The 12,695-nt window shown below is 55.0% G+C and overlaps 7 protein-coding genes across 7 annotated transcripts; 3 read left to right on the top strand and 4 right to left on the bottom strand.

Annotated features, from left to right (window-relative positions):
• Positions 1 to 222: 222 nt before the first annotated feature.
• Positions 223 to 2,151, top strand: MAA_02945 (mitochondrial ATPase (Afg1); the record flags this gene model as incomplete). Its single annotated transcript, XM_007820943.1, has 1 exon — positions 223 to 2,151. The coding sequence occupies one exon, from the start codon at positions 223 to 225 to the stop codon at positions 2,149 to 2,151; it is 1,929 nt and encodes a 642-aa protein (XP_007819134.1).
• A 195-nt stretch (positions 2,152 to 2,346) lies between these two features.
• Positions 2,347 to 2,972, bottom strand: MAA_02946 (Longin-like protein; the record flags this gene model as incomplete). The annotated part of the gene is made up of 2 exons (XM_007820944.1): positions 2,347 to 2,871; positions 2,922 to 2,972. 2 exons carry the CDS (start codon positions 2,970 to 2,972, stop codon positions 2,347 to 2,349), a joined length of 576 nt encoding a protein of 191 aa, XP_007819135.1.
• Positions 2,973 to 3,324: 352 nt separating this feature from the next.
• MAA_02947 (malonyl CoA-acyl carrier protein transacylase) lies at positions 3,325 to 4,708 on the bottom strand (the record flags this gene model as incomplete). Its single annotated transcript, XM_007820945.2, has 2 exons — positions 3,325 to 4,409; positions 4,516 to 4,708. 2 exons carry the CDS (start codon positions 4,706 to 4,708, stop codon positions 3,325 to 3,327), a joined length of 1,278 nt encoding a protein of 425 aa, XP_007819136.2.
• Positions 4,709 to 5,297: 589 nt separating this feature from the next.
• Positions 5,298 to 6,998, bottom strand: MAA_02948 (adaptor complexes medium subunit family protein; the record flags this gene model as incomplete). Its single annotated transcript, XM_007820946.2, has 2 exons — positions 5,298 to 6,417; positions 6,484 to 6,998. The coding sequence occupies 2 exons, from the start codon at positions 6,996 to 6,998 to the stop codon at positions 5,298 to 5,300; spliced, it is 1,635 nt and encodes a 544-aa protein (XP_007819137.2).
• A 357-nt stretch (positions 6,999 to 7,355) lies between these two features.
• On the top strand, positions 7,356 to 7,714 carry MAA_02949 (exosome complex exonuclease; the record flags this gene model as incomplete). The annotated part of the gene is made up of 2 exons (XM_007820947.1): positions 7,356 to 7,464; positions 7,533 to 7,714. The coding sequence occupies 2 exons, from the start codon at positions 7,356 to 7,358 to the stop codon at positions 7,712 to 7,714; spliced, it is 291 nt and encodes a 96-aa protein (XP_007819138.1).
• A 558-nt stretch (positions 7,715 to 8,272) lies between these two features.
• Positions 8,273 to 9,393, top strand: MAA_02950 (exosome component 2; the record flags this gene model as incomplete). The annotated part of the gene is made up of 2 exons (XM_007820948.1): positions 8,273 to 8,487; positions 8,565 to 9,393. 2 exons carry the CDS (start codon positions 8,273 to 8,275, stop codon positions 9,391 to 9,393), a joined length of 1,044 nt encoding a protein of 347 aa, XP_007819139.1.
• Positions 9,394 to 9,903: 510 nt separating this feature from the next.
• On the bottom strand, positions 9,904 to 11,616 carry MAA_02951 (fatty aldehyde dehydrogenase; the record flags this gene model as incomplete). Its single annotated transcript, XM_007820949.1, has 2 exons — positions 9,904 to 10,325; positions 10,434 to 11,616. The coding sequence occupies 2 exons, from the start codon at positions 11,614 to 11,616 to the stop codon at positions 9,904 to 9,906; spliced, it is 1,605 nt and encodes a 534-aa protein (XP_007819140.1).
• Positions 11,617 to 12,695: the final 1,079 nt, after the last annotated feature.

The following is a 12,695-nucleotide window of genomic DNA, read 5'->3' on the forward strand; positions in this document are numbered from 1 at the left end:
AGCGCAGCGCCGTCTCATCTCTATGCCGCCACTAACAGCAATCTTTGACTTTTCGATTCCTATAAAAAGGAAATGGAAACACCTATTTGACACAGCATTTGCATTGACCGGACCTCAAACCTCCAGACTTCGCTCAACCAACCTTACGAGTTAAACTCACGGCTGAGTTCATGTGAAAATCGCCATGAACACTGCTCGCAAGGGGGAAAACCCACCGACACCATGAGGCGATTCTCAACAGCAGTTACCATTACTGATCCTTTGGTAAAATACCAGACGCTTGTCAAAACCGGCATATATTCCCCGGACCCCGCTCAACACAGGTTGGCACGCCACTTGAGGGACATTTATCTTCGCATCAAAGACTATTCACCCCAGATAGAATACCGCCAAAGGCTGACACAAGTTGCGCGCCTCACGGAGTCCAGGACCCCAAACGACGAAGAAGCAGGCAATATTCTTGCCCTGCGAAGCCACAGCATATGGCGCAATCCCCTGTTCAAACATCTCATCCCCAGTGCCGCCGCAGACCGCGATAGCCTCGCTCTCACTCGAGTGCTTAGTAACCACGAAGCCGCCATAGAGATAGGTTCTCCCAGGGGTTTATTCCTATCAGGAGAGGTGGGCACAGGTAAATCCATGCTCCTCGACCTATTGGCAGACGGATTACCCACGGAATGCAAACGACGATGGCACTTTAACACGTTTATGCTGTACGTATTTGCGCAGCTTGACAAGTACAGAGAATCACAAATCAACTCTTCTGGCGCTGATTCAGAGTTCTCATTGGTTTGGATGGCAAAAAAACTCGTCGACGAGTCTCCCATCCTCTTCCTGGACGAATTTCAGTTGCCTGACCGGGCAGCCAGCAAGATCCTCAGCCACCTTTTCATAGCATTCTTCCAACTAGGTGGCGTCCTTGTTGCATCGTCAAATCGAATGCCGGAAGAATTGCAAAAAGCAACGGGCATTGATTACGCTCCTGCCTCTCCAAAAGGATTGATGGGCAAGATTTTTGGCGGAAGCACACGATATAAAGGGGAGCTTTATGGCCAGAGCAGCGACTTTGCCCACTTTCTTGACGTTTTAAAAGCCAGGTGTGATTTCTGGCAGATGGAGGGAGCCACAGATTGGAGAAGAAGAGAGAGCACTGACTGTTCGAAAACATCCATCGTCAGCACTCCAATCAGCACAGGACTGGCTGGCGCAACAGATGATGACAATACCACGAGTCACCACGATTTAACCACGCGCAACATACCATACAACTACTTCTTATATGACAGCCAGAATTCCCACAAATTCGAAAAACGGATCGAAGAAACCATTGGGTGGAACAATTCGGCACAGATGCCATGGAGGCCGTCCGCCTTAATCGTATACGGTCGGCAGGTCCTCACCCCCAAACACCACGACGGCACTGTACTTTGGACCTTTAATCACCTCGTCGAATCATTCGGTCCAGCAGACTACATTACAATGGCCTCATCCTACCACACCTTCATTATCGACCAAGTCCCCATCCTAACAGTGCCGCAAAAAAACGAAGCCCGCCGATTCATCACACTCCTTGACGCCCTTTACGAAGCCCGCTGCAAACTCATCATCCGGGCACAGAGCCCACCTGATGATCTCTTCTTCCCGCAAAACGAACCCTTCACAAGCCGCAGATCCAAGGACAGTCAACCCGACGGCGACGCAACCTACTCTGAGACCATTGCTGAAGTCTACCAGGACCAAATGGCCCCCTTCCGACCCAACGTGTCATACTACGACACCAAAGCATCCACGTCAAAATACGATCCCGATCAGGACTCCGACTTTGGTCTGCAAAAGCAGAGTATCAATTTCGGCAACACTGGTGCGTTCACGGGTGAAGATGAACGATTCGCTTACAAACGCGCCATCTCACGACTGTGGGAGCTGTGCAGCGCGACATGGCACGCCAGGACAGGATCTTGGTGGCAGCCGCTCCCTCTCGAGGCTAGGCACTGGGAAGGCGGCGTAGCCTCGCAGCCAGTCAAAACGAGCGTCTCATTGAAGAAGCTAGATATAGGTGAAAGAATGGGCGACAGCGTGGAAATAGACGTGGCTGGGCTGTCCAAGTGGAAAGTAGACGATTTACGCAAACAATCCGACAGCGAGAAATAAAAGACAATCCCAGTAGATGCACATATAGTAAAACATGGCTACTAAAACTTGCAAAGAGACATACAAAGACACAATGCACAAGCTCCCGGATATCATGAGAAAGGGAAAAAAAAAAAGCCCCAAAACCAGAAACGCCACGCCAAGTATGCCAGCTTTTGTGTCTCCTCGCCAAATCCTCCAACACGCCCGTCCGCCTCACAAACTAGTCACACCCGGCGTCCACGCCTCCCCAATCCTCCTCATATCGCTGTCGAACCTCCTGCTCACGATCCTCTTGCCACCGGCACCCCCCAACGGCGCATGCTCATCCGGCTCGTAAAAGGGGTTCTGCAGCAGCCGCACGTAGGCGCTCTGCATGGCGCGAAACACGGGCTTCAGCTCCGTCTCACGCAGGCCCGCGGCGGCCTGCCTCCCGCCCGCGGCGTCTATCCTCCTGCCGCGCATGTCGACGACGCACACCATCCGCACGCCCGTGTTGGTCTCGTACCCGTACGCGGCGAGCCGGTCGTCGATGGCGTGGAGCAGGCCGACGTCGCCGGAGAGCCCGACGCCCGACGCGGCGTTTGCCTTGGCGCGCAGCTCGAAGACGTCGATTGTCGAGGAGAGGAGGAGCGAGAACTGGAGCGGGCTGCGGATCGGCGTGAACGTGTTGGTTGCTGCGTCGTGCGAGGGGAAGATGGAGACGTGCAGCGGGTTGTTCTGTTTCTTTGGCTTTAGCGACTGCGCGAGCGGGTGGACGAGTAAGTATACTAGAAGAGGGGGGAACGCACGTTGCGGCCGATGACGCCCAGGCAGGCGATGGAGGGGATTGCGGTCGTCATGGTTGCTCCCGGGCTGGTGAGTTTGGGAGTTGAGGTCGGTTGATGGGATGGCTTGAGGTCCCGAGGTTTTGGAGCGGTGGAGTATCAACGGTGGGGATCGGAGAACGACATGCACCAACAAGCCAACAGTCCAACACGGTGTATTTCGTAGTACTAGTGCTTGAGTAGCTTGAGCTGTACATACACATGTAATACTCGACATTGAACACTCAGAAGCGCGTTTCATCGTACAGGATATCAAGGAGGCCCTTTTCCAAGTCGTCAAATAACCCTACTGGGAACACGTCTATACGCCCACACAGCTTGCCAGCTTACACGCCAGTTGATACATGGCTCCTCTCTCAACCGCCGCCTACTCCTCGTCACCACCAGCCGTCTCCTCCAACCCCCTCAACACCTCGTCGATGTCGCTCGGATCCGTAATGGCCCAGACTCCTCCCCCCTTGACCGAGTCCTTCCCCCTCATGCCGACCTCCTTCCCCACCAGATTCCGGCCAACCTTGCCCGGCCCTATCCCAACCCACCGACGAACTTTTTCCTGCTGGTCCAAATACCGAATACTGTCCCACCAGCGGACCGTCTCGAGGCACCCCCTCGCCAGCAGCTCCTTCAGCTGCTCCTTGCTCCGAAACGGCCTCGCCGTGACGTTGCTTATGCACGGAATGTCTCCGGGAAACGTGATGATGTCCTCCCCCTCCCGCCCCGGAACGCGGCTCTTGTCCTCCAGCAGCGACTGCATCACGGCAACGGCCGGCTTCATGATGGGGCTGTGAAACGGACTGTCGCTGTGCAGGCGCACCGCCCGCGGGTCGTGGCCCAGAAACTGCCGCACGTGCGCCATGAGCGTCGTGATGCGCTCGAGGTTGCCGCTCAGCACGATCTGGTTCTTGCTGTTGATGTTGGCGATGAGCACCTGCTCAATGGGCGGGACGTGCTCGCTGCTCTCGCCCTTGCTCCCCGCGCTCGAGTGGCCCACGAAGTCGTGGATGGCGGCGATCAGGCCCCGCAGGTACTCGGGCTCCGTGATGATGGCCACCATGCCGTACTCCCCGCCGTAGTCCTGTATGGCCTTCTTGGTCGCGTCCGACATGGCCGCCGCGCGCCGCTTGACGAGGTACAGGCTGTCCTGGAAGGTGATGTATCCGCCGGCGACGAGGGCGGCAAATTCGCCGAGGGAGTGGCCGAGGGTCATGTCGAAGTTGTCGGCGACCTTGAAGTTGAACTCGCGCTCGAGGATCTTGAGGATGACGATGGATGTGGCCATTATGGCGGGCTGGGCGTTGGTGGTCTGCGTGAGGACCTTGGACGGCCCGTTTTGGATGACGTCGGAGAGCTTGAAGCCGGCGTAATGGTCGACTTGTTGAATGAGTTCGCGTGCCGTCGATGGGAAGGCCTCGAGCCATGGAGTTAGCATGCCGACCTTTTGGGTTCCTTGGCCTGTGATGCGCTTGGTTAGCCTTTGCCTGGTGAGCCCTTCTCCATGTACATGTAGATGGATAAGTCATTGGGGCAGTTGTTTTAATAGGGTAGTGTAGTTCCGTACCCGGAAAGAAGATGGCCGTCCGCGGCCTCCTGGGCCTCCTCGAGCCCATAGACATCCATCGTCGCTCGTGCCAATATGCGTCATCTTCTCCCGCGAGAGTCGCGTTGACCCGTGGAGACAGGCGCTCACCCTGCGTCTTGACTGTTGCACGCCGCCATCGGGGGCGGAATGCGCTGCTACTAAGGCGCTGCATAGCCGTGCCAAACGGCGCGAGTGTGAGGAAGCGGGATTCACAGCAATGCATTCATTCTGGCAATGGACGAAAACAAGCAGGATCCAACACCTCTGGCGATAGTAATGTTGTATTGTCGCTTGGCCCAGCACGTGGGGCAGATGTGGTGCAGCAGAGCCCCGGACCTCCGGACATGGACTTCAAATGGGGACCAGTTGACCTCTGGCAGCGCCTCTGGAGCGATGGTAGCCGCCGTAATGGAGCCGCCAGGGGGGCTGTCAATGGCGGCCAGCACATTGATTGATGCCAAGCTTGGCAGCTCCCCCACTCTGCCTCCCCCAACTCCCCAACCCCCCAGGTGCCGCAATTCATTGTTCCTTTTGGCCCGAATTGCCGGGGACATGGAGCCCGTTCCAGGGTTCCAGGGCCGAGCTCCAGATCTCGACTTTTTTGGGCTCCTGGCATGTGCAATTCTGCTCTCGCCTTATGCATACTTGACCGGCACATATGGCGTCATTCCCTCCTCCTACTCTTCTGCCATGTGAATCCAACCAGATCGTCTCCTGTCTACAATATTAATTCATTCAATTCATTCCTCATATCATAATATCTAACACCGCATCTCTACGCCCCCTTTGCTAACGGTCAGATACTTGACCCCTTTGTACGGCTTCACGCCTTCAGCCATGCCCCTACTTTTCCTTGCATCCAGCAAAATACTATCCACCTTCAATCCGCTCGCAAGCCACCCCTTCACCGTAAAGCTCACTGACGCTGAGCTCGGCATCAGAATCTTGTTTTGCGCCACCTTCTTCGCGTCCTGCTCGTGGCTGTTACCCGTCTTGCCTCCCGCCTTGGCCGGCGCGCTTTGATATGGCTCATTATAGGAGTAGTCATGGTTGAATGCAAACCCGCTGGGGTCAAAGTCCTGTACTTCGTCATCTATTGGCCCAACCACTGTGCAGCGGAGTGCAAGCGGTGAAGTCGATCCAGATAGCTCCTTGGTGGGGACCTGCCACTCCAGAACTCTTTCTCCGGGGTTGAAGCTGGCGTCTCCTCTGCTCGGTCGAATATCGGAGAGGTTTCTCACGTCTTCGGGTAGCGGGATCGTGACGCTGAGTCCTTCTAGCAGCGGCGCGCCTGGTGACCCCGCATGAGGTGGTCCAACTCGTCCTGACCCGATTCCTCGTCCAAATTGGCCGGGACCAGAAGTTGACTGGCTGCCAAGAATCTTGTTCACTTGCAGTCTGACTTCAAACTCCAACCCCGCAGGGCCCAGTCCGGTCTTCATCTCCAAGTTGACAGGTAGCTTGAGATTATTCGCGCTTGAATTTCCACTCTTGCCGCTGGTAAACGGCAGCAAATCAACCTCGTATCCCGCCAAGATGAACCGGCCATCAGGCGGTATAAAGCTCAGTTCCCCCGGCCTCTCCTTCCATGTATTCAGACGAACGCACGGGTGAAAAACGGGCAGCTCCATGATGCCGCCAACATTATGCTTCCCCGACGGACTGCTCAGGCTCACAGTAATATCCGGTACGCCGGAAACCTTTGCCGTAAACACAATGGACCCATTTGCAAATGCTGCCAGCGGCCGTCCCGACGGCGCAAGAGTCACAGAAAGAGTCTCAATGACATCGGCGTACATCTCGTTGGAAGTGTGTCGTACGTTGGCACTTCGCCACGGTAAGGCGGGCGTATTGGATAAATTTAAGCTTATGGGTGTTTTGCTGCCCGCAGTTGATCAGTTCTTGGAGCTCCAGACCCCTCCCCGGGGACAAACGCAGCACAATTACCTGGGCAGGTTAAAGCCACCGAAAATCTTGTCCAACAAGCCCTCCATTTCGACGTTTTCCTTCAGAGCATTAGGCTCAGTAGTATTTATCGTCCCCGCGTCACACATTTCCGTGAGAATCTGTGCCGCTACATGGTAGTTCCTCTCAATCTCGGAGGCGAGAAGCGGGGCGGCAATGATGTCTTCGAAGGCGTCGATTACGCGGTGGAGAAACTCAATAACAAGAAGCGGTTCTATTTCGGTAGAAGAGGTCGCTAGGAATAAAAGGTTCGCATGGTTTAGACTGAAGATGAGAGTGGCGGGACTGGCATTGGGAAGATATATCAAGTTCGGCCTGGGAACTGGGTGCTCGAGATAGAGGGGCAGCAGGTGCTTGGCGGAGAGAGGTCGGCCGGTGTAGGTATGCGACAAAATGGGCTTCCTAGGTCTCTTAGCACTGGCAGAAGGTGTCAATCGGTCATGGTATTCGAACCTGTTATCGTCGTATATGTGCAGCGCCTCAATAAGGCCGTTCATTCTGGCGATTGCCGTTGCTAGTGGCACGGTTTCGAGCTTGTCAGATGCTTCAAAGGAAGGACGTCTGGTCCAAATGTTGCGCCGCACACGCGACTCAGCATGAGGGAAGCTGGATAGTGCTGACTAACAGGGGACTAGCTGCAATAAACCAGAACGAGACCACCAGCCAGGACCCCAATTCGCTGTGGCGTCCATGTCGCCAAGCTGCTCCCCCAGTACGGAGTACGTTACGGGTACCTCTACCTAGCTGTGGCTCAAGCATCCGCTTCAATGCTCCCAGAGTCTGGTTCCAGATCGTAGCTTCAAAGCTCCAGTCGTCTCTATTGCTTCAACACAGTTCTGCCAGCACTCGCAGCCATGGCCGGCGACAAGCCCCCTACCATCCAATCCCTCGACAAACCAGAAGATCTCAAAGGTCTCCTCCGTCAAGACCGTGGCGATGACTGCCTAAGCTGCAAAATCGTCGGTAAGATGCTACACCCTTCCCCAACCAGGAGATGTTTGCCGCGGAATTTAACAAGAACACCCCATCAGGAAGCGGCGCCTTTTTCGGTCTAGGAGCATACAGCTACTTCTCCGGCATGTCGCAGCTAGAAAAGCAGCGCCAGGCCATCCTGCAGAGCAAGTCCATGTTCGGCATGAGGAGTCGCAAGTTTGGCATCGTTGGTATTTCGCTGGGCCTGGTGTGGATGGGCCTCTGGAGAGCGTTCCGGTGATTTGTGTATATGAAAGAATGGTTCTGTACGATATTGTAACATAGTATAGCATAATTTCACGATTCGCATGAATACATGGTTTTTCTGTGCCATCCATCCCCCCTAGGTGATGTCTGATATGTGAGGAGATTGTACTGGTCACGAGCAATCCTCGCTTGGGCCCGATTTCTCACCATAAAACCGAATATACAACATCTTCGACTACCATAGCTCGCAATCTAGTCACCGACTTGTAAAAAGTAAAGTAAAAAGCAGCAGCTTTCTCCATTCCACGGCGCATTGTCAGTCGCAACAATCCACCCGGCTGCACCAACGAAAATCTTCACTTTATCAACGACCCACTTCAGACTTCACCTCACCTCACCTCACCATCAAACTCATAAACCTCGTGTCCAACTCAGCATTGCCCATATGCAACCCCAAACGAAAGGCCACCGATAACAGTATACACATGAAAAAAGACACCAGCCAAGAGAAATAGCAATCCAACACCAAGCCACGCCCACAGCGGCGCATAATCTCACCCACACTCATCGCCGCCCACGCCTCGTCTTCACAATGCCCATCACCATCCTCAAACCACAAGCCGCCTCCCGCCACCCACTCTCATCCCTCGTCGCAGAGTCCGACTCCGACTCCGACCCCGACTCCCCCGGCGGCGTCGACATCGAAGGTGATGTCTCCATGGGCGGGACCAAGCGAAGGCACAGCATAGACGCAGACGAGATCCTCACCCCCGGCACCATCATCACATCCAACCCCCAGTGGATGCGGTAAGTAATTTTTTGTCCTCTTTACCCCCTTCACCCATCCTCCCAAAAAAAAATGTGCCAGTGCTCACAAGTCCCAGCGGCCACGGGACATATCTGCCCGCCTCGACGCAGTCCATAACCTCCTCCCTAGCCGGCACGCTCACCAAGACCAACAAGCTCCTCTCGGTGCGGCCCCTGCGCGCGCGCTACACCCCCGAGATAGGCGACCTCGTCGTCGGCCGCATCACCGAGGTGCAAGCCAAGCGGTGGCGCGTCGACGTGGCCGCGAGCCAGCTCGCCATCCTGCAGATCAGCGCCATCAACCTCCCCGGCGGCATCCTCCGCAAGCGCACCGAGACGGACGAGCTCCAGATCCGCTCCTTCTTCTCCGAGGGCGACCTCGTCGTCGCCGAGGTCCAGCAGCTGCACCAGGACGGCGCCGCCTCGCTGCACACCCGCTCCCTCAAGTACGGCAAGCTGCGCAACGGCGTCTTCGTGAGCGTCTCGGGCACCGGCGGCGGCGGCGGCGTCGTCAGGTCGAAGCGCCAGGTGTGGACCATGGAGGGCGCCAACGCCGCGGGCAAGATTGACGTGCTGCTGGGCGTCAACGGGTACATCTGGATCAGCAAGCACCTCGACGGCGAGGTGGCCGCCGAGGCAGCGGGCATCAACCGCATGGAGGAGAGCGTCAGCAGCAGGGTGTACTCCAGCCAGAATGACGACATCGACGTGGCTACCATGAGGGAGATTGCGAGGGTGAGGTGTGTGATTCTAGCGCTTGTTGAGAACGGCGTGCGGGTGGATGAGGATATGGTCGGGAGGGGGTATATGGAGGCTGTGGAGATGGCGAGGGAGGATGAGGGTGATGATTTGTATCTGGGAGGCGACAAGGGCGCTCGGCTGGCTGCCATTTTGGCCGGTCGTTGATACGGACCGCAACGAGTGCCACAAGTCGCTGCTGTATTCTCATGGTCATGGTTGATAAGTGCAGAAGCGGCCGCTGGTTGCATGCATTGTGTTTCCCTCCTTCCGTGATGATGTGGACTACTCATAGATTGCGGTTTTTAGACAGACAGAATAAAGCCAAGGAAAGGGTTCGGCTTCACGGGCATGTGAAAATATAGTAGTATTTTGGTTCTTTTCAAACCAGGTGGCGATTCTACATAACGTACAAATCCTACCGATGTTGGATACAAAAAAAAAAACAGACTTGGACTGTGATCCTGTCATATGTGTCGCAAAGATATATATTCCTCCCCATCGCTCACACATCACATCAGTCTGCCTAGTTTTCCCCTCTTCGAATTACATCTCGACACATATCCCTCTTTCATTAAATATGACAAAAAATGGGTATCGGTACGGGGCGTATTGTTCGTAGAATGACATTGTTTTACAATTCTCAGTCGTCTTGCTCGGGCGATGGTTTCGCGCCATTTACAGGCCTAGCGAATTTCTCTTCAGCCGAAGGAACATGGCAATCAGGGCAAAGATGATCCCCCACCTTAGTGCTGCACTGGATGTGCTCTTCCCACCGAGGCCGAACAGGAAACCGAGCCAGTACTTGAGACCTTGGGTGACGTTGCCCTCACGGTCAAAGTTGGGTTTTTGTCCATTCATCATGCGGTAACGGCTTAATTCGTCCCATGAGTACGGCATATAGCGTACGCGAAGGACCTTTTCTGCCCATTTGGGGACTTGGGTGATGACGCGCTGGTGGCTAAAGGCTTTGAAGGAGTAGTAACCGTGGTAACTACCTTGGCCGGAGGAGCCAATGCCGCCGAGGGGGGTGGCGTTGATCATGGCGTGGAAAAAGGCATCGTTGACGGTGGCACCCCCTGACGTGACGTTGTTCAGGACTGTAACCATGCATTAGATTATTTAATTTTGACAAGACGCTTTTTTTTACTGGGAAGAGTGCATTTTCTACCATGGAAAGTGTGCGCAAAGTTGAGTCCTTAACATACCTTTATTATTTTCTTCATCAGAACCAAATGTGAAAAGAGCCAACGGCGTCGGGTCAACCTTGTTGGCAATGTCAATGGCCTCGTCGAGATTATCAAACGGCATGATAGACCAAATGGGACCGAAACTCTCCTCGGCCATCATAGTGTCCTCAACATCGTCGACGAGGACGGCCGTCGGCTCGATCCACAACTTCTCTTCATCAGACCCGCCTCCCATGACAATCTTGCCCTTGGAGTTGTTCAGCATCCTCATCAGACGATCGAAATGGCCTTTGTTGACAATACGCGACAAATCACTGTCCTTGGCGCCCTTGGGCATGAATGTGCGGTACTGCTTGTTTACTTCGGCGATGAACTCATTCAAGACGGGACGCTCAATAAGAACATAATTGTGCGACAGGCACACCTGGCCAGCGTTGAGGCACTTTTGCCACAGAAGACGCCTGGCGGCGAGCTTGACATCACCATTCTTGGTAACGAAGGCTGGGTTTTGGCCACCAAGTTCGAGAAGAACGGGTGTGAGAGACTGGGCAGCCTTGGTTGCGATGATGGCACCAGTCTTCTTGCCACCGGTAAAGACAATCTTGTCAAACTTATGCTCCATGACATGCTTAGTCTCCTCCAAGGCACCGTTGACACATACATAGCAATCCGGGTCGAGGTACTCGTCAAATATCTTCTTGAGAATCATGGCAGAGTGAGGCGACAGCTCAGAGGGCTTGAGCATGACACAGTTACCGGCGGCAATGGCGCCAATGACGGGAGTGAGATTCAACTGAAAGGGGAAGTTGTAAGCACCAATGACGAGCACCTGGCCCAAAGGCTCGTTTCTTATGCGCGGGCGCATTGGCCAGTAAGTCATGGGCAGGTCGACGACGTATTCATCCTTGGCCCAGGTCTCGAGCTTGTTGGCGACATTGATGGCCTCGTTCTTGACCCAGTCAATCTCGGTGACGTGAGCCTCAAACTTGCATTTTCCCATGTCCTTCATGACAGCCTCCTCGATGAGTTGCTCATAGTCAGAGACGGCCCAGTAGAGCCTGCGGATCTGCTGCAAACGAAAGTTCATGTCCTTGGTCTTGTTGGTGCGGAAGGTCTTGCGCAGACGCTCGACGTGGGCAGTGATGCCGTCAAGGGAAGCGGGCTCAAAGGCCGGGATGGGGCCGGTCTTGACGTGAGCCATGATGAAGGATGCCCGGCCGACTCTCTTTGGCGGCGACGATGCAAAAAGACGGACGCGGCTTATACAAGCTCTTGGTCCAAGGGAGCGAGCTATAGGAAGCCACCTAAGGTGCTGGGTTCTCCGTACTCGCAGGCTAGGAGCTCGGTTCCGGTGGGAGCACTTGGAGCTTGGCGGGCGGAAGAAACTGGCCAATGCGTACCAAGGGACGGAGTGCTCGGGAATACGTAGTCGACCAAGTCCAACAGACAGGGATGAGGACCGATGAAGTGCAGAGGTGGATGCGAAATGGGAGAAGGGAAGTGAGAGACCAGAAACGGGAAACGGGAGGTTTAAAAGGTCTAAACCCAGGCCAAGCAGGAGCAGCAGATAGAGATGCGGGTAGCTACTCTACTTAAGTTGCAGGGACCTTCAGGGCCATCGGTACCAAACGGGACATAGACCGAAGTAGTCGATACCTCAGTGCTGGCTTGATCAGTGAGCAACGCCAAGTACTCATAGTGAAGGGTTAACCGTTGAAAAGTAACACAACATCTGGCGCTACACCGAAAACCGGCACCGGCACCAGCAACGTGCCGCTTGGCCGAACCTCGCACAAGCATCAGATGCGCCAGGTGCCTGCAACCACCATCGTGTCCCAGACGCCTCGAATTGCTCGTAGGGACGCGCCGCCGGACAAACACCAATAGGAGTGAACAGTTGCCGGCCATGTCTCCTCGACAGACCTCCGAATGCTCCTTGCTCTCATGGCTTGCAGATCCGTCATCATTCGAGGGCTCGGTAAGGAGTCTGGTAGATTACTAGTCGGCCGACACACGGGGCCACGGCCCAAATTTCCACGACGGAGCACCATCAGTAGCCTCTAAGCCAGTGCCTGTCCCCCCCCAACGCGACCTCGACAGGCTTGCACATGTGAGCGCTGTGCTCTGTCGCGCCCCACGTTCCGCTGGACGCTGAATTCAGGACTGTCCAGGACCGGCGCAGAAAATAAAAGAAAAAGACAAAAAAATCAAGGCACAGACACCAATAAGAAGCCCAGCTTCCTCTACCACATGCTTCTCGCGTGGTACAATCCAGACTCA

This window comes from Metarhizium robertsii, assembly GCF_000187425.2.
Source record: "Metarhizium robertsii ARSEF 23 chromosome Unknown MAA_Scf_4, whole genome shotgun sequence".
Classification (NCBI taxonomy): domain Eukaryota; kingdom Fungi; phylum Ascomycota; class Sordariomycetes; order Hypocreales; family Clavicipitaceae; genus Metarhizium; species Metarhizium robertsii.